The sequence below is a fragment of the Nyctereutes procyonoides genome, unplaced genomic scaffold (assembly GCF_905146905.1).
Source record: "Nyctereutes procyonoides isolate TBG_1078 unplaced genomic scaffold, NYPRO_anot_genome, whole genome shotgun sequence".
Lineage (NCBI taxonomy): Eukaryota > Metazoa > Chordata > Mammalia > Carnivora > Canidae > Nyctereutes > Nyctereutes procyonoides.
In genome coordinates, this window is record NW_026575044.1 from 49,606,145 (window position 1) to 49,627,363 (window position 21,219).

General features: G+C 41.1%; 1 protein-coding gene across 2 annotated transcripts in view; it reads right to left on the reverse strand.

The window, feature by feature from the left end:
- The window catches only part of PIEZO2 (piezo type mechanosensitive ion channel component 2), a 447,149-nt gene that overhangs the window by 79,814 nt on the left and 346,116 nt on the right, over positions 1-21,219 (reverse strand). For both annotated transcript variants that reach the window (XM_055324440.1, XM_055324441.1), the window contains exons 17-19: positions 20,248-20,421; positions 9,998-10,227; positions 7,842-8,002 (exon numbers count right to left, since the gene is read on the reverse strand). In XM_055324440.1, coding sequence (XP_055180415.1) covers positions 7,842-8,002; positions 9,998-10,227; positions 20,248-20,421 — 565 coding nt within the window. The remainder of the gene's footprint in view (positions 1-7,841; positions 8,003-9,997; positions 10,228-20,247; positions 20,422-21,219) is intronic.

Genomic DNA, 21,219 nt, shown 5'->3' on the forward strand with positions numbered 1-21,219 from the left:
TATTTATGATAGTCACAGATTGAGAGAGAGAGAGAGAGAGAGAGAGAGAGGCAGAGACACAGGCAGAGGGAGAAGCAGGCTCCATGCACTGGGAGCCCAATGTGGGATTCGATCCCGGGTCTCCAGGATCGCGCCCTGGGCCAAAGGCAGGCGCTAAACCGCTGCGCCACCCAGGGATCCCCCAGTGGACCCTTTTTAAACCATTCTATGGCCTAGGAACCCTCTGGTAGACAGCCAACTCTTCCCGGTGAAAATCTTAAGGATAGATTTTCATTTTGTTGAAATAAGTATAACTGAAGAATGGAGAGGTCAGGAGACCGGATCACACGTACTACCAGGAGAACATGACCAGGGCCCAACCAGGGCAGTGGAGCAGAGATGGGGAGGAGTCATGGGTTTGAGATGGGAAGTAAAACTAGCTCGAGTTGTTGACTGAATGGCTTGATGGTGTGGACTTGGGGCTAAAGGAGGGGGTATAAAGAACGCCTCCCAGATTTCTGGCTTGGGAGCCAGAGCCCTGAGAGGACGATAGTGAGACTATAGAGACAGGATCTTGGCTGGGGTAAGGGGCAGGTGTAAAGAGGGAAGGCAATGACTTCAACTTAGTTTTAGATTGTGCGTATGTGTTTATCAATTAGGTGAGATGTCTAATCATTTCCAATTGTTCTTCATAGCCAGCAGTTCATTGAACAATACAGAAGCACAGCCATCTTACTCATCCATGGAAAACACTCACGTGATTAAAATAATATCTAGATATTGATAAAATAAGTTCATAAGAACATTTACTATTGTCAGCATGAATTAATTAATACTGACACTAATTAGCACACGCTCAATTGATACAATTCAACATATGGCCAGGGCTAAGTACTATGGGCTGTAAAAAGTATGGTCACCTGATTTGCTGACAAAAACTACACAAGCAGTGAGGAGACAGGCGACAGTATTTAATTCTGTAATTTATTATCCACTATTTTTCTACTCAACTACTTGTCACTGTCCAGGCAAGGAACCTCTCTGGGAATGAAGTGCTGAAGTATTAGGGTATTAAGAACTGCCTTTCAGAATTAATTGAGGAGGGAAGAAATATTGCCCCGTGAACTCTACAGCACTCACAAACACAATAAATGTTACATTTTAACAAAATATTTTGATTGGCTAAGTGACTCTTTCTTAGTCATCAGCCAGTGTCACTTTAAGTGGGATATTTAAAAACATTTCTTTTCTCCTCAATTAATTCTGTATGCCACTTAAAGCTACTATGAAATTAAGTCTCTTAGTTATTCCTTTTAGTCTGCATTTAAGCCACTGAGTATAAAAACAGCACAATGAGTTCACAAAGAACTCTTGATCTTTTGAGTGTTAAAAAAAAGATATATTAAGTCCTAACTAAGTTCAAGGTAACATATCCTATGTGAGTCCCTGGGCTCAAGAAACACATGGGGTAGTGCAAGCAAGAACTGTGTAGAAGGCTCATGACAAAATGGTGGAGGGAGTGTTTGCCTGGGCTGATGCCAGCTGGATGGCAGCACAGTCCAGGGTTAAGGAAAGACTATCCATGGGTGTTTGATCTAAACCGAGGCTGAAGGTACAAATAGAAGTTAGCCAGACTGGGGAATTGCTGGTGTGAGGCCTTCTAGAGCATGGGGTGGACATCCTAAAAGTAGCAGTGTGATCAGGGTCACTTTAGAGGGCTTTGGAATCCACCTAGGCTAGGAAAGAAAGCAGTGAAGTGGTCCTGGGCCAGAACCTATATGGGTCCTATATCTCATGTTTGTGAGGACAGAAAAGCTATTGAAAGTTTTTGAGTTAAGAATTAACATGATCATATTTATGCACTGGAAAGACTATTCTGGCTGCATGATGGAATACATACCAGCCAGAGAAGGGATTGGAGCAGGATTAGGCATATGGTCAAGTAATCTAAAAGGAAAATTATGTGGAGGTAGGGGGCTCAGTTTTAGACATATTGAAGGTACTTTTGGGACACTCCAGGTCAAGGTCACTCATATCCAGTAGTCCCTTAGAGACACGGGCCTGGAATTCAAAGACCAGATGGGATGAAGACATAGATTTATGATTCTTGCATGTTGATGGTGAGTGAACCACAGGAGCTCATGAAACCACCCAGAGAAGGTCTAGAAGCAGAAAGGGGGCTGCAGTTAGAACCTAGAGAAGAGAGGAGTTGGTGGGAAGAGAAGGAGCCCATGAATGAGGCAGAAGGGAGGGGCCAAGGAAGTACACTGTTCTGGAAGACAACAGAAGCTCTTCAAGGACAAGGAAATGACTGCCAATATCCAACGTCATTGGGAATTAAGTAAAATGAGGCCTCGCAGTTTTGGTGAGATGGGAAGACACAGACTCAGAGAAACACTATGCTTCCTCCAATATAAACACAGTTGATAATGGTCTTATCCTTTCCCCTGATGGTGGCAATCTTGTGAAATGTACTTGAAAAATTCACAAAAGACAAATATCTGGGCCCCAACCAACATCTGATGAATCAGAATTTCTAGGGAAATAGTTGGTCACCCACGCATCTAATAAGCATCCAGGTGATTTGTATTATCAAGAAATTTGGGGAAGTAATTTTATGACATATGCCTTCCTTACAAAACACTTTTCCACAAATTGTCACTTTCTCTGAATATAAACTTGTAAGGCTTGAGGCCACCGCCTTGAGAGAGGAACCCCTGAGAACTGTGGTCTCCACTATGGAGGGGCCAGCTGGCCTCTTCCCTCAGAGCATCTGCACCTCAGTGAGCACCTCCACACTCAACCACAACCCTGATTGACACACCCACCCCCTTGTACCCAAAGCCTCCTGGGGGCACCTCTAATGTGGTTTTTGTTTGATTTGCCAGCCATGACCACCAGACTGCGCACTGAGGCAAGAAATGTGTCTTTCATGCCTTTGTGCCAGCATCTAGCACAGGATAAACATTCAGTTTATGGCAATTTAGTTTAAGTGCATAATAAAGGCCAAATGAATGGTTAGTGAGAGTGAAAATAAGAAAACACCAACTGACATGAGGGGAGAATCTCAAGCTTGCGAAGATGTTTTATTTATTTCCTCCAGCCAGTAAACAATTACTGAGCCTCTACAATAGGCCAGGCCCCATAGGAGCTGCTCAGGATGCTAAAATAAGGTGTGATCCCTTCCTCAAAGAATAACCAGATCTCTCAGACCTTTCTAGGAACCTTTGAAATTAGAAACATAGTTGTATATAAAAAAAAGATGATAATGTCACATGTATTTAAAATCTAGGTCCTTTTAAAGTGGTGTCACTCTAGTAAGAGCTGCTGATGTAAAAGAAAGGCCTCTATAACAAATTATTTCTCTTGCTTCTTCTTCCTCAGATGCCCATGATAGACTTGGAGAGGTTTAACGTTTGACCCGAGAATTTTAATAAAATGACCTGAGAAATGACCCTGAAGTTTGTGAAAACAAGCAGCCTTGCTGATAAGGATGATTTCACTGAGGTTGTTGACTTTGTTCTCATTTTGCCATTTACTGATCCGAAAATTTTTTAAAAATATTTTATTTTTTATTTGAGAGAGAGAGAGTGAGCATGAGCAAAGGGAGAGGCAGAGGGAGGGAGAAAGGGAGAAGCAGACTCCCACTGAACAGGGAGCCTGATTCGGGGCTCAATATCAGGACCCTGGGATCACAACCCGAGCTGAAGGCAGACATTTAATTTATCGAGCCACCCAGGTGCCCCATGATGTCATTTTTGAGAGAAGATCTCTTTTATGCCAATCAAAGTGAATAAGCTATGAATAGAAAATATATGAGGCAAATGTCATCACTGATAGGCGTCTCTGGTTGAGGATAAACCAAGCCTTCAAAGCAGAAGGGGCCCCTGCGGGTATAAATCAGCACCTCAGAGGCACAGTGTCAGAGGCTGCTGGTCACAGGTGAACAATGCCCCTGTAATTGTGCAGTATAGCTCCCTCCCAGCCCATACCCATGAGAAGACCTAGACACTCGCCTTTGTTATAAGCAGATATGATTCAGATGCATCATAGCCTGGATTTGACACGTGGCTCCTTCTAAGAGTCGGTATTTGTCTTTCTTTCCCAACTTTTCTTAGTATAGAAAGTGTTCAGTTGAGGCCTCATGAGGCACCAGGTTAGAACCCATAGAGGCAAAACATTCCAAAATGAGGTGCTAGCCAGGTCTGAAGAAATTTCAAATCAAAACAGTTGATGGGAAACTGCTTAGAGGTCTTTTAAAGCTCTCTTGGGAGGCAGAAATGGGTCAAGATGGTGAAGGTGACAGGAGGGAGTGTCAGGAAATTTCTCTGTAGAGGGCACTTCTGTTAGTCCCCCCTCCTCCACGAGGTGATGGGGAAGGGAGGAAGGGATGCTGCCATTCTCTACCCGAACCCCAAGCGAGGAGCTTCAAGCAACACCACACAGAGATGCTAATCTGTGTACTCTGGACACTGATGTCCAACTTCACTCAGAAAATTGGGCTGGCAGGGGTTTGGTGACAAGGCACAGGAGTTGCTTCATTGGGAGCCATAGACATTAGCAGAATACAGGCTGTGTGAGTGCTGCCATTAGACCTGAAGCAGGAAAGAGGGAGTGCCCGGAGCTGTCCTAAGTCTTGCTCAGGGACACTGTCTACAGGGGTGATGAGACTCCAACAGAAAAGGTCAGGAGGAGCAGATGATGGGACACTAGGGGCTAGAGGAGCCCCATGAGAGAAAAGGAAGATTTAATCAGCTCCAGGCCAGTGTGAGGCCATCCAAAGAAAACACACCACCATTCCCGCCCGAGGCTATGGTCTAGCCTAGAGCTGGGGGTGGGTGGGTGAGAGGCTTATAACAGAAGTTATATCACTGGAAAGGGGGGCAGAGTGACGGAGGTGTACATGAGAAATGAAGAAATAAATAAAATCTTAAAAAAAAAAAGAAATCACTAGAAGAGGGAACTCTTCTACCTGGTAAGAGGTCAGAGTTTAGGTGTTGGTAAGGATGTAGAGAAAGGGGAACCTTCTTGCCTTGTTGGTGGGAATGCAAACTGGTGCAGCTACTCCAGAAAATAGTATAGAAGGTCCTCAAAAAGTAAAAAGAATAGAACTACCCTATGATCCAGCAATTACACTACTAAGTATTTACCCAAAGAATACAAAAACACTAATTCAAAGGGATATATGTACCCTGATGTTCACGGCTGCACTACCTACAAAGCAGCCTAATTATAGAAATAGACCAAGTATCCATCAACTAATGAGTGGATATAGAAGATGTGATATCTATCTATCTATCTATCTATCTATCTATCTATCTACTCTATTATCTATCTATCATCTATCATCCATCTATCATATATATATGTATAACTATTATTCAGCCATAAAAAAGAATGAAATCTTGCCATTTTGAATGATGTGGATGGAGCTAGAAAGTATTATGCTAAGCGATATAACTCAGTGAGAGAAAGACAAGAATCATACAATTTCACTAACATGGGAATTTAGAAACAAAACAATTGAGCAAAGGGAAATGAGAGAGAGAGAGAGAGAAGTGCAAGACAAGAAACAGACTTTTAACTATAGAGAACATATTGATGGTCACCAGAGGGGAGGAAGTGGGGGATAGGTGTAATAGGTGATGAGGATTGAGGAGCGCACCTCTGATGAGTACTGGGTGATGTATGGAAGTGCCAAATCACTATATTGTTCACGAAAAACTAATATCACACTGTATGTTAATTAACTGGAATTTAAATAAAAACTTAAAAAAATAAAAACTAAAGCCATTTCTATCTTCATGTGAAAAAAAAAGAGATCAGAGTTTGGTTCTTTTTTGTGACTGGACAAGTCTAATTAACGAAGAGAGATTCTGTTCACTATCTGACATAGTGAACTTTCTATTCTATTACCTAGGAATGATCAGAAAGTGTTTTTCATTCAGGGGCATGCAGAAAACTTTCTCTGTAGTATACATTTTCAAGGGACATTAGAGGTCCGAAATAAAATGGTTTTTATGATTACATCCCATGTGTAATACCAGTGATTACATCCCATCCCATCATCCCAGTGATGTTAATAAGAATCAGCGATGAAGGGAAGCTCAGAGACCAAAGTCAGTGCTCAGAGAGGAGAGACCTTATGATGTCCAAGTATCACACAGGAACTCACACTCTGGGGCCAGAAACCCCTCATGCAGGTGGGATAACAACATGTGAACCTACAGTGACACACTTAGAGGTTAACCTTCTCACAAAGGGATTCTGGAAGATGTTAGCAGCAGTGGGAGCAGTATTTCTTTGATGCATGAGTCTCTGATGTGTTTTAAAGTTATAGGAGAAAGAGATGGAGTTAGGAAGGAAAATTCTGGAAGATTGCACAATGTATAAATCCTAGAGAAGGAAATGGTCATATGCCATCAAAGGCCTTTTTCCCAATTGTATAGCAGGGTGAACAGACCATGATCCCCTATCTTGATACTCTATTAACTATAGACTAAATCTCAGGACTCATTAGGATGATTTTAACAAATTTATGCCTCCCTTTCATTTAGGATTTGTATGAAAGTGGTATCATTGAACTTTTTCTTTCTCTTTCTAAACTTTGTAGGATGAATTTCAGAAAGTGGATTTTCTATGCCCTACTCACACTAATTTATTTCATTTGATGCCCCTTTCCATCATATAATTGTCTTCTCTGCAATAACTTCTCATGCCATCCAAAGACGTGTGTACATTTGATTTGGTTAATTCTGAAATGGCCTTTGCTATTTTTTAGCCAAATGCTTTCTCTTGCCCTTCTTCATTGCTCTTTAATACTCTGACCCTCAAATTCTTTCTGAATTGGCCAATTTACCTCTATAATTAAAAGGCTTAAACATCTTTATCTTCAGTGAATACACATAGCAGGCTAGATTTTAATTCTAATTAATGTGTAGACTGTTAACAGTAGAACATACGTCTCTTTTTGCTATAAATCTCACAGGTAGAGTAGTTTCTGTTTTTGTTTTCACCTGGCAGCAATCATAGATCCATTCCAGATGGTTTGTGTGAAATGGAGAAAGTCCTAGTTTAGACTGGGGAGCTCAAATTAAGGTTCATCCCTTAGTTACCTACTCGTGAATATTTTAGGTTTATAGTGTTGTAGTTGTAATATGTTGTTATGATTTAACTTTTTAAAAATTAGAGGCCGTAGCTCCCTGACTCAATTTTTAGTGGGCAAAGACTCTTTGAATTGTCACTCAAAACTAGTCCAGAAAAATGAGAAATATGTGTAAATTATCTCCTGAATAAATTGAAATTGAGCTAATCTCTCCATAGTAAGCATCAAATAATTATTGGCTAAATGATGCCTCTCCTCTTTCCAGATAAGAAAACAGAACTGCAATACAATACAATGTTGAAGTACTGTGTCTTGTCTCAAAATATCCAATAATAAACAAGGTGAACTCTGGCACAGAGTTTTATTAAATTTGGGAAGCTGAGTTTACACCAGTGGTAACATAAACTGGAATATTATTATTTTACTCAAAAAGAGTTTGTGCACAGGTAGTGCAGAAGCACAGCCTGCTCTCACACAATTCATCTGAAGACTCAATGAAAATAAGTAACCTTTCTGATATGATGAAGCCAATCAGGAACTAAGCCAGGAGCATCTTTCTCCCCTTCTTTCCTTCCCACTTCTCAGGACAACTGTCCTTTGGTTTTTTGCATGTCAAAGTATATGTGCTGTCTTAGGGGCTTGGTGTTCTAATGTGATAGGAATTTCATTTAAAATAAAATCGTGGACAGTTGGAAAAGGAAAATGATGACCCACTGTGGTTTTGTTTGGCCTGACGATACAACAAATGTTCACTTGCCTCTTTCACAGAAACCCAGATAATGTACGATGAAACAATTTTGATGATATGCAACTCCAAAATCCACCACATGAACACCTGCAGCTTGTGAAAATACTCCAGGAATTTTAAGAAGAGCACAGTGAGGCGGTCAATCACCAGATGCCATTTGTTTCTTAAATCTGCAAAATAGTAAATTCACCCAAGTGCATAAAATGTTGTGGGTTTTTTTCATTATTATTTAAAGCAGATCTTATAACATTCAGATTGGAATGAGAAGCTGTAAAATAGTAGTAGTGAATGAATTCTAAGAATATCAAAATCTGGAGGAAGAGTGGTCTAAAAATCCCATATCATAATTATTTAGACATCACACACTGAGACTCTGAGGGACAATGTTGCTTTCATTAAATGAGTGTGAAGAATAATTTTGAGCTTATTTATTCTTAAGGCTGAGCTATAATTCCATAATTTCTTGGGAATATTAGGTAACTGAGATCCCTCTAAATGACATTTTTCTTGTCAAAACCATGCTTCCATAAATTCTAGTTCCTTCAGAAGCTTAAAGGGACTGGATAAACTCTCCATTCACCCCAGAGGAGCCAGCAGTTAGAGCCTGCTCCTTGTTGCAACTGAGAGTGAACAGAGAGTCTGAATGACCCAGGCCCAGTTCATGAAATATGGTCAAACTCACTTTAATCATAATTTTTGATCAAGTGAGTCATTTCCTTCTTTCCACCTTGTGCTAAGTGGTAACATTTTGCAGACTGGGGTCATGCTTCTGTGTAGAGGGGCTGTCCCAGTTCATGTGAATAGAAGTCATGACAGAACTATTTTGTGGAATCACCACATCACCATATGTGTAAACAAAAGCTCACGAACCTAGACAGATAAGGCTTTAAGTAGTTTCTTCTTCACATAACTGGGATAGTTGTAGCAGTTATTGTACCTGGTTCTAAAAGTTTCAATAACATTTCAGACATCGTGAAAAATGCTTATTTACGAAGTGACACAGACAATAGTTGATACAAAGATTTCAGTCCTAACTGAGAATAATTTAGAGGTATAGATGGCAGATGTATGAGGGAGTGCCAGGGCAAAGTGCAATCCAGTTTTTGGTGAAATCCTATTAGTAAAGCTCAAACCTTCATGAAGTACTTGGCTAAATCTTAGTCCTGAGTCTTTGGTCTCACTAAGCACGGTTCTCCTTTACCCAGAGAAACAGCCATTCCTTAGATATGGGAAGCGTAGTTCTGGGCCTCCCTCAGGGTCTTCTGAGATGAGGGGTGAAAAGGCATCATGTTTGGGGGAATTTGCCTTTGGGAGGGATTTTCTGCCTTGTGCTTTTACGTCTTCTAATCCTTTAAAGCACAGAACACCAGCAAAGACAAGCACAGGACTCCACAGTCATGGACTCACAACACCACCCCCAAGGCTACTCAGTCTTGTTCCTCCCGTACTGTCTGGGAGCCGCTCACCAGACCAAGCACCCCGCCTTCTCTGCTGTCAGATAAGGCGTCCTGATCATCACGGAGGTCCAGTTCTCATTGTGCCCTATTAAACGTTATTTCAAGTCTATGGAGGAAAATAGAAAAAGGAGCCTAAAGAATCAAAAGGGAAAAATCGAAACTAACAGTGACAACAAAAATACCTCTAGGAGTTGGTTTGACATAATAATGATCCCATAACTCATTTGCTCCTCCAGTTCCCAGGTCCTGAAACATTAGGACCGAATTATAAATGTGTTCTTAATGACTAGTTCCCAGACTGGGATTTTTGGGATCTTTGAGAATGCATTTGAAAAAGCCCTGTTGAGAATGTTCTCAAATTCTACACAGCTGTCTGCCTCCGCTGCTGGTAGGAGATGTCCTTGCTCAGGTTTCAGACAGCACAGCTCAGAGCCACAGCTCCCCGGGCCTGGCCCAGACAACCTCTGGCAGATCAGAATCCAGGATCCATAGCTGAGGATCAGCTCTCTTCTTCTACATCAGAATCACAAGGAAATGATGGGAGCAATTGGAACCAAATGTTGTTAACTATAACAACCAAAAGACCACACCCCAATTTTTATTTCATGGACTGGATCAAATCTATATCCACCTGGGAACAAGTCTGATTCATTCACTGGGTCTGTCAGCCAGGATTTTCTGAGTAGCTACTGGTAGTGGGTGGATTACCTGAGGTCTCTTCCTCTTCCTCTTCTTCCTCCTCCTCCTCCTCTTCCTCCTCTTCTTCCTCCTCCTCCTCGCTGTCTTTTCCAAGCTCAGCCTTCTCAGCCTTTTCAGGGCATCCCTCTGGTGGTTTGTCCTCCCTAGGCTCGGCCAGCTTCTTTAGGTCCGGCTTGTCCAGGCTGGCGGTCAGATTCATCATGGCAAGGTCCGGAAGGCTTCCTTCAGGGTGCGCCAGTCTGTTGGCAGAGAGCAGGGAAGTCAAGAGAGGAAAGAGCCCTGGGAGAGATGTGAGTGAGGGGCAAGTAAAAGGAGGATAAATAAAAATGAAAATCAGTGCATGTACAGAGGCCTTGCAATGTGGGGTTGTTAGCATCTTGTCACTTTTTTTTTTTTAAGCTCTTTCTAAAAACAAACTGTAAACTCAGTTAGGTCTTGTTAGCTTTTCCAATTCAGGTTCTAGTGATTAGTCAGTAATGAGAGCTATTGACACCTAAACTTGACATTTTTCCCGGAGGAGAAAATGGTCAGAGTTTAGGATGTAGAAGCATGAAATGGCATCATGTAGAGCAAGCATTTCATGGCTTCACGGGGGACTTACTCATTTTGGTGGATTGGTAATTTTTTCTTGATGCTGCTCAAAGTAATTGAAATAGAAAGGAAAAAAAGGAGATGAGAACAGAAGAATTATAAGGAATGTCAGAGATCACACATCATGCTACATATCATCCACTATTGCATTCCTGTATGCCGGTTGCAGTACGTCCTAATGCCAAGTGCATTCCAGGATGGCATCAATAGCGTGCTTTTGCTATGAACCCTAGGCTTGGCGACTGAATAGAGTGGATTGGACTGCAGATCATAAAGGGGAGAACATATAGACAACAGAGGCAAATCACAACATGCTTTTTAGTAACGCGGAAAACCATCCCACAAGAATCCAGTCATTCACACTCTCAATAGATTTTTAAATAATTATTCTTAAGTAATGTGTAATCACAGTCAACCATTGTATAGACTCATCCCACTCTGCCGTCATTTGAAGCGTATGCAGTGGAAGCGAAATGCTTTCAGGAGTAAGAAGTTTGCATCTCGTCCCCAGCCCGCGGGCACTGGTGTTGATCACGGGAGGGTGTGTGACAGCCTGGGTGAGGCACAGGGACACAGTTTCACTGAGCCCGGACAGCAGCCGGAGCATTACAGCTTATTTCATATTGCACAATAACAAGTAGCATGTTCCTCCTAAATTGTTAAAAGTATATCTTTTTACTCATAGCCAATTTGAAGGAACATTTGTGGGTAATACATATCAGGGAAAGATGTACTGGAAATCCTGATAGTCTTCTCCATTTGTAATGATGTGTATACGTTTCAGCCTGGTTGTAACAGGAGGGACAAATAATGATGTTATCCTATCTGTATAATTGTGGGCTCTGAGTATATTATCTAACCCTTCTGAAATTCACTTTTTTCTTCAATAAAATGAGTAAGTTTGGCTAGATAAAAATCTAAGCTTACTTGCGACTCATCGATTTTATATTTGAAACCTACCTATGATGCTGGGTAACTGTTGCAATGAATCCGCATCATTCTTAGACTTTAAGAGCTTTTACAATCCAAAATTAATTCCTTTTCACAGAGTGTCCACCAGGTAAATTATAGAATGCGGAAACAATTAAACAAGGAAAGAATGTCTTGAGGATGGTTCCACGTTGGTAGGAGTTACCACGACATACTACTTTTTTATTTTCCAAAGCTAGTCGCTTCACCCTCCTATATTTGGGAAAGTACCCCCTCGCCTCTCCTGAAACTCCAAGACCATATTTTACACACCAGCACTGCATGTCAAATCTCAGAGGACATACATGCTGTTCCTACTTCGCTAGGACTCTGCATATAAGGTGATATTAAATGTAAAAGCAGTCATGTGTCACACAATTGTAATATTCATATGATGCATTCTATAAGTGAGAAGATACTTTTCAGTATGACATTTGGTGGCAGCATGATCATCTCGGAGTGCATTTCTATCATCTACATCGATAACTGCTGTGACTCAGTACTGACAAGGAAAACAGCTTGCCAAGAATTAGAGTTAATTTGTGAGATGAAATTTACAGAGATGAGGCTGTTTCTGAAGCTGCCACTCTAGCTACATAACAAAAAGTCCTCAAGCAAAGAGGCCCCCAGAGTGTCTTTCCATAGGTGGAGCTAAGCCAATGAAAAGATCAAAGAAAAACACTGGAATCGTATGGAAGCATGTTCGGAAGATGGACTTCCGGAAACTTGTAATAGTCTAAGAGAGATCTGGGACTAAATAAGGCTGGGGAGAGAAGAGAACCGAATAACTGTGTCTGAGCCAAGTACCTGTGCATTTCCCTCTGACATAATCCTTATAAGGAAACCAGGCCTGTGATACCTGGATGCCTTCTGGACCAGTCTAACCTTGGGAGCTTGTTAATGGATGGGAGAGAAAAAAGGGAAGACCTGTATCAGGCTGGAACTTACTAGAGTCTAGGAGTCTGTTAATGGAGAAACTACATGAAAAAAATCTGTGTGCATAAAACGTGTACAGATGAAAATATTTCTAGTGCCTGATTGGAGTTTACAATTTTAAAAAGAACACCTGCGTATATATGCTTTCATTTTTCTTCCATTTTTTTCAGAGCAATTTTTTGAAGGCAATACAAAATAATGTTAAAGCATGCTCATTGGAAAGATTCAGATTCAAACCTCAAGTGGAACTTACTAGCAGGATGATTTAGCAAAACTCCATGCCCTGCCCCTAAGTCTCAGTCTGTTGATCTGTAAAATGCAATAATAGCGCCTACTTCACAGGAGGCTGTGAAAACTAAGGTGACTTCTGTTAAGCTCTTAAAGAAATGCTTAGTACACAGGGACTATTTTTAAAGAACCATCTGCTAATGACAGATTTTCATGTACTGCTTTGATAATTGTATCACAAAGAGGCGGAATTAGAAACATGCTTTTGCAAGGGACCGCAGCACACCGGACACTGAGGCAGATGCTCAACCCAGACTATAACTTTGTCATCAGCACATTCTTAACAGAATCGGTGTATGACAATGGCCATTGGGAAGAAAAAGAGCCAATGTTTCTTCCTTAGGAGTCTGTCTCCATCACTTTGAACCTGCACTCCCTGCAGTCTGCCCACCAACCAGCTCCCACTACTGCATTTGATGAGGTGGGGCCATCTGCACCATGGGGAGTTCATGGACAGAACCAGCCTTCAGTTTGCCATTAATGAACAGCTGGCCCGAATCTCCTGGAAAGCCTGTGTGCCTCAATTTAGATATTTCCCCTCAGTAGTACATTTTAAAAAGGGACCCTGGTTTTTCAAAAGATAAATTAGCAACCATGCTCCCTAAAACTCACAATACTGGTAATTCTGTGCTGAACTTCATGTGCAAATTACCTAATCCGCACTTGAAGGAAATTTACAAATAGACATGGTGATGAACTGGATTCTCAGAAAACCTCCTCCCCTACTTCCTTAAATTATACCTTTTTGCATGCCTTTCCCCCTATGGAGTTCATTTTCTTTTCTTTTGCATTATCTTTATCCATTCCTATAACTTCCTTGCCTTGCTTTTATGATGCTCCAGGCTCTGAGCTGTAAGCCTCTCACTGGCCATTTCTCCTTTTGCATTCTAACAAAGCAGGTGATGTTCTTTTTGTGCTGTCACTCACTTTTTCCTTCTGCATGCACAGCTTTCTTTATATGGCTCTTTATATGGTCCTCCTTGTGTACCTTTCTCTGTTTGTATCTGCATAATCTTATTCTAATTATAGTTCTGGGGACTCTTCTTTTGAGGGCAGAAAGTCAGTCTTAACTCTATTGGGCTCCCTTGCACAATATAGCACTGGGCTTGGCATACAATGTGACTCATTGAATGTTTGGTCAATGGATTCTATGCCCTGGATAGGCATTCTTATTCAAAACAGAAGACACAAACCAAAATTTCATCAGTCACCCACTATCCTCACCAATCCTAATTCACACTTTTTTAGGCCATGTCTAAATTTTAATCAACCCGGAAGTTGAATGTAGGTACATCTTCTCTTTCATCTAGAACTCCCATTTACAAACACAGTATTCTCCTTATGAAATAACACTGAGCTGGGCAGCCCTGGTGGCGCAGCTGTTTAGCGCCGCCTGCAGCCCAGGGTGTGATCCTGGAGACCCTGGATCGAGTCCCACGTCAGGCTCTGCATGGAGCCTGCTTCTCCCTCTGCCTGTGTCTCTGCTACTCTCTCTCTCTGCATCTCTATGAATAAATAAATAAAATCTTAAAAAAAAAAACACTGAGCATACAAGGAAGAAATTATGGTAGAAAGAAAGCTTACTTAACAAAAGGATTGGCTTAACTATTTTCATCAAAACATCAAAGCAGGTCCTATTCAAAATTGGACATGGTTTACACACAGCTTTTCAGAAGCACAGTGAGGGGATAGTTTATTGGGTTACATCTTCCCTGGGCAATAACTCTGGCCTTTCTTAATATGTCAGCATTCAGACAAAAATAAAGATTCTACTGCAAAGAAGATAGTGTAACAGTGGAATGTTTTGAGCTTTTAATTATTTTAGATGACTCAGGATCTTGATCATTCTAAGAATTCCTGAGTGCATTCCCTCCTTGGCCTTGTGACTTGGGTTAACAGACATGGATAGGCTTTCTCTCAAGAGAGAAGTCTGAGATAACTGGAGCCATGACTTGTGCCAACCTCTGCTGTTGGAACCCCTCAAACCAACTCCTGCCTTCTTAGGTGTCCCAGCTGTGTTCTCATATAGCCAGTGGTAAATACTTTATGGGAAGAAACAGTGAGAGATAGAAAGAGATAGATGAACAAGAGAAAAGGGAGAGGGAAAGGGATGGATGGAGGGAGACAGGAGTGAAGGGAAGTGAGGGAGAGAGGGAAATGGGGAGAGAGATTGAGGGAGAAGACCCTTAGGTTTGGAGAGATAAAATTTCAATAGTTGCTCAAGATCTCCAGCAGGAGTCTTTATCTTGCTTCTCTGCCTGCCAGCTAAAAACCTGAGCTTGGCTCCTCTCTCCCAGGCTACTGACAAAACTGGCTCCCAAAGGAACCAGCCAGTCCTCATTCCCTCCTTCAGTGATCTGCACAGTGATGCAATAATTTTTCACACTTCTTTCTGGAAGTTTTGGCTTCCAGGGTTTGCTACTTGGTCGTCAGCCCTGGGATTATCCTTAAGAGAAAAGTGAATGCAATAGAGACCAACAGTTCTTTCAAAGGGTTGCTTTGTTAATTGGATTAATTGCAAAATATATGTTTCTATGGCCTAAATTACTGGCTTTATTGCAAATGATGTAAAGTTATAGGAGTGGATATTTTAATTCACCTATTTCATAAAGTCAGGGCAGCTTTAGTAAATTAGATCCCAAGGGATCTTTTCTCCTTACTCTTTGGGAAGTTGAGGATAACTCTGCAAACAATACTTATCAAAGTTTACTCTTTATTATGTGTGGTCATTTGCATGTTTTATCTCCCCAGCTGGGTGATGTGGCTCTAAGGTAGTGCCCATTTCTGCATCTTTTGTGAAATCTGGTGATGTAAAAGATCTTTCTTCAATACACTGATATTTCAAGTAAAGGTATATTCGAAGAAACCGATGTCTTAATTTTCTTTTAACCGTATATTGTTGTGATTATTATCACTTCATTCAGGAAATAACTGCCAAGGGTCAACTGAAGGGTGAGGCCCGGAGGTAGGTGATATGTGGACACCATGGTGAATTATACCAGGGACTCCAGGCCTGAGGAGCTGACGCCTCTGGCAAGGGAGATAAGACAGGCAGGCAGACAGAGGACTGTACAGCAAGTGTCGGAAGGCAGCAATAATAGAGTACTGTGGAAATTCAGAGGAAGGGCAGATTACTTTCAGCGAGGAAAGTTGGCATTTGTGGGCAGGTTTGTGGAGGAGGTGGTTCTTGAGCTGAGCTCTTGATGATGTGTTCAAGAGGGTGATAAGCTCTTAGGCAAGCCTTGAACCAATTTACCAAATAATGATATTAACGGGGCATATGTTTGAGCCAAGACCAAAGGCCAAGCACCAGCTGAAGACCCTCTGCAACCTCCAAATCCACTTGCAGTGCCATTCAGGATAAATACCCAATGGTTTGGTTGGCAAAATACATCCATGAGCATACCTGTCCACTACCTGATGACATCATTTTTCATTTATAAAACAGCAAATTGTTTACCAAACCAAGAGACCATTAAAAAAAAACAAGAGAGAAAACATTGAAGTACCCACCTATTTATTATTAGATATACGCGCCCATTGACTTTGGCATGGCTACGAGGTGAGAGATGGAAGCACAAGGTGGCATGTGGTGGTGATGGGGAGACAGGCAGGAGAGAGAAAGAGGAGATTGTTAGAGGGGAAAGAGGTAGATTGTCTTGCAAGCTTTAAGTCGCAGGTGTGTGGTCATTGACACTTCGATGCATGAAGACAAGTCAGGGCAGCAAGATTTAAGAACAATGTGAAATTAGACATATTCAAGAAAAATGCTTGAAGATAACAAGTTGCTCCCTGCTTCTTGCCCTCCCCATCTCACACACTTTGCTAAAATTTTTTAAGGTTTCAATTTCCAGAGCACAGTTATCAAATAAAATACCATCTAAAAGATTGATTCTTGCTCCTTTCCCCAAATTAAAAAAAAAAAAAGAAATCCTAATAAGTAACCATATGCAACATATTGTTTTCTAAATTTTCTAAGGCTAAAGTTAAAAAAAAAGTCATTTTGTTTCTATATGCATCCCAATACTTTCTAAAACAAAGGATGGACAAATTGCAGGGATGGATATTTAAATACATAATGGATATTTAGTACATTAGTATTAAATATATATTTTATAGTAGACTATAGTTATGTTATAATATTATATAGTTTAACAATATATAAATGAAATAATATTCCTGAGAACACCTTCTAGAAATAAGTTTTCTTCTCTCATGATGTATATCAAAACTTTTTCTAAATGCTAACTTTATAAATTCTCAAAGGCTAACCACAATGAATTCTTCTTCAAACACAAGTGACATTTGCCCACACGACCTTTTATGTGTGCATAAAAACATGGCACACACAAACATTGGACAAAACTGGAAAAGAACAGGTGGATATTTACAGAAACAGCAGTAATGGAATCAACGTAAGGAATACAATGAATCAATTATTCCCTATTTGTGGGCCATGTTTTGTAAAGCACCTCCTAAGGAGGTGGGAGCAGAGAAGGCAAAGCATGACAGTCTAACCCAACTCTGTGAATATTTCTTTTTCTTCATAATTTTTATCATAATGTGGTCACTTATTAGGGCTCCAAGGACAAAAAATACTGTGAGGTGAAAACTATTAGTAGGGAAAAGTCCAGAATGGGAACAAGTTGCTTAAAAAAGATGGGATATGTATCGTACCTTCAAAGTTAAAATTTGGGGACTATATGAAACTGTTGCAGGAAATCCCAAAATACCAAACTTGAGTTTGAACTGAACTTTCAGATCCTAGAAAACTGTATCTCAAAGAACTGAAAATGAAATCCCATATTCCTAACTTCTTTAGAAAGCTGGCCTTATGTAATCTCTCGTCATTCTACGTTGTCTTGGAAAATTAACTGCTCAGGTCATGCTCAGGGCTAAGCCATGGCCATGAGGAAGGCAAGCAATGACCTCAAATGGCTACAGATCATTTAGATCTTCTTTCTTCTCTTGCCAGGGCATGGAGGATGAGGGCTGTAAGTGGAGTAGCCATGGAAACAGGGAGAAAACATCTCCACATGACATTGCAGTCCTTCCCCAGAACCTACATAACTAAATAATGTTCTAAATGCTTCCAAGGAACTCTGAGGAACAAATTCAGTTTTCATGTACCGTAGGTCTCAAAAATTGTGACTCTTTTGGGCTGGTGCCATCTTTGTTGAGCTGCATGGTCTTCTGTAAAACTGTGGTCCTGAAAATCTCTATTTTCCTGTAAAACTGTAACCTGTATTTCTATTTGGTTGTGTGGTATTGGATTCAAAGGTACGATAGGAAGAACAAGGGCAGGAGAAAGCTCCTACATTCTGGGAGAGCTTTGCATGAGGAGAAAATAGAGATTCAAGGGAAGAAAGGCATTTAGAAGAAAAAAAATTAAAAGTATCATTAACAATCACCAATCATTACATTTCTTTTATAAGCATGCAGATATAGTTTGCGGGCCAACAGGTTTTTCTTGATTATTGAATATGACTTTTTGAACATAATGAATTTATAATGAAACAAAGTATGTCTTCTTGTCAGAGTTGAATATCAAATACTAATTTTATCCCCAACTTTTGCAAGCAATGTCAAGAAAGTCATCAAAAATACTTTTACTGGGCAGCCCGGGTGACTCAGTGGTTTAGCGCTGCCTTTAGCTCAGGGCCTGGTTCTGGAGTCCTGGGATCGAGTCCCACAGTCCCTCAGGCTCCCTGCATGGAGCCTACTTCTCTTCCTCTGCCTGTGTCTCTGCCCACCCACCCCCACTCTGTGTGTCTCTCATGAATAAATAAATAAAATCTTTAAAAAAATACTTTTACTAATTATCGATAAATCTCACTTTCCTGTGCCCGCACTGTGTTTGTAAGCTTTTAACCTTAGGGTGACTTCTGCTGCTAACATGTTTGCCTCGAAGTAATCTCTCCAAGGGGGCTCCTGTCTTCTAATAACTACTTTATTTTTCCTAATGTTTGATTATCACTGAGGACAGCTACTGATGCCATCTGTGCCCTCTCCCTGCCAGGGAGTTAGGAAGAGACAAGTTTTCACTGAGCTTGCTTACTGATGGTGGCGAGACAGGATAAGAAATCATGACTGCTTGATACTTTGGGATTCTACTGGTTGGGAGCCATTCACAGCCTGAAGGTCACCTGGAGCATACTCAGAATGAAAAGGAAAGGTAAACTGGGTTCAACAAAACACAATATGGAAAATGAATCTGCTGGATGTAAATAAATAGTGATTAGAAAATGGTTTTCATCATCAAATAAGAGTTTTGGAGTCATCTGCGACTCCAGTTCCTACTATAGCAGAAAATCGAATGCTTGGTAGTTCATAGACTGTGCTGAAATACAACTTCTCTTCCTTTGCTGTACTACTCATTGTTTCCCTTCAAAAAGAGTTCAGAAGGAATTCTAAAGGTCTAGAGGGGATTGGTGGCTATCATCTGCAGTCCTTCCATATAGCCCTTTGCTCCCCTGGTTCCTTAACAAGGATTTTTCCAGGAACTGAACTATGGACTAAATCTGAAGCAAAGAGGAAAATCAGTATGAACATTCATTAGAAGAATGCTTGAAGTCTCCCTGTGAGGGACCAGACTGTGAGATTTGTGATAAATCCAGTGGTGGTTTCAACACACATGGGCTGGGAGAGAGCTATCTCATCTGTTGCTTATAAACAATTTATATTTATTAATGAGAAGACAACAGAGAGCTGATAAAGGCAAACACAGTCTTCATTTTATTTCCGTACACGTCATTCTTACTACTAGTAGATGGCAGATTCTAGCATTTTAGCTGTAGTTCTTCATTTCCAGAGTGGAAGGGAAAGCTCTTCACATCACATTTTGCTTTGCTCTCACTTCTTCTTCTTTTTTTTTTTTTTTTGAATCCACTTAGGCAATTTTATTTTTTTTTAATTTTATAAATTAATTTTTATTGGTGTTCAATTTACCAACATACAGAATAACACCCAGTGCTCATCCCGTCAAGTGTACCCCTCAGTGCCCGTCACCCATTCACCCCCACCCCCCGCCCTCCTCCCCCTCCACCACCCCTAGCTCTGCTCTCACTACTTAACTGGTTGTTAGCACCATAGAGAACTCATCCTCTGAATCAGCCAGATTTTGTAAATGTTTTAAAAACACATTACGGGCCCAGATACAAAATCTCCATCACCAGCTCTAAAGAATTTTTGCATCTGAGCAGCTCTTCTAAATCTACTCACGCGATCAAGATCACTTTGCATTAACCAGTCATGAGTCACTACGTATTGTTTCAGAAGCTCATAAAATACTCCATATTTTTTTCTCATTTCTTTTTTTGCATTCACAGCTTGGTGCTCAGGGAAAGCTCAAGGTTTCCTACCTTGAGTTATTGGCTCTACCTTAGTTATTGGCTTCCTACAGGGGACCCAGCTGAGGTGAGGAATCAAAGCTGTCCCCCCAGATCAAGAGGCTTGTGCTTCTTGCGAGCGCTCACCTGTAGATGGCGCTGTCTTCCTTGCTGGGAATGGATTTCAGGTCTGTGAGTTCCAGGAAACTATCGTGGAAGTAGTGAAGGTGTAAGATGCACACCAGCAGAAAGGAGGTTGGGATGAATATGCGAGTGAATAGCTCTGCCACGGTAAACTGTTTTAAGCCAAGATCCTCAAGCCTGTAAAATAGAACAAAACAAAACAAAAATCAAGCGCCTTTCTTAGGCAATGAGGGCACATTCTTTTCTTTTCTTTTTTTTTAATAAATTAATTTTTATTGGTGTTCAATTTACCAACATACAGAATAACACCCAGTGCTCATCCCGTCAAGTGTCCCCCTCCGTGCCCGTCACCCATTCACCCCCACCCCCCGCCCTCCTCCCCTTCCACCACCCCTAGTTCATTTCCCAGAGTTAGGAGTCTTTATGTTCTGTGTCCCTTTCTGATATCTCCCACACATTTCTTCTCCCTTCCCTTATATTCCCCTTCACTATTATTCATATTCCACAAATGAGTGAGAACATACACTGTTTGTCCTTTTCACTCTAAATTCCATCACAGTCCTTCACTGGCCTCAGTTATACCATTTCTTGCATTCTCCCATTTCTTTCCTCTCTTGCATGCATTCGCTTCGGTTTTGTCTCCATCAGTCCAACTGACCTGCTCTTACAGTGGTCAGTAACAACCTCAATATTGGCAAACTCAATGGCTGCTTCTCTGTCTTTATTTCTGCCTCTAGTCCTTCTTGAAACAGTCCTGGTCCTGGTGTTGCCACACTGTCGTGGCTTTTCTCTTCTGTTGCTGTCTCCTCCTTTTTTAATTGGACCTCCAGATGTGAAACAGCCTCAGATTCATTCAGTGTTGAGTCTTTTATCCAGGTTATCTCCCAAGTCCGTGGGGATTTATACACTGTCTTAATGCCAAGGACTCACGTGTGCATTTACAGCTCAGGCTTCTCCTGTGGACTCTCGTGCCCA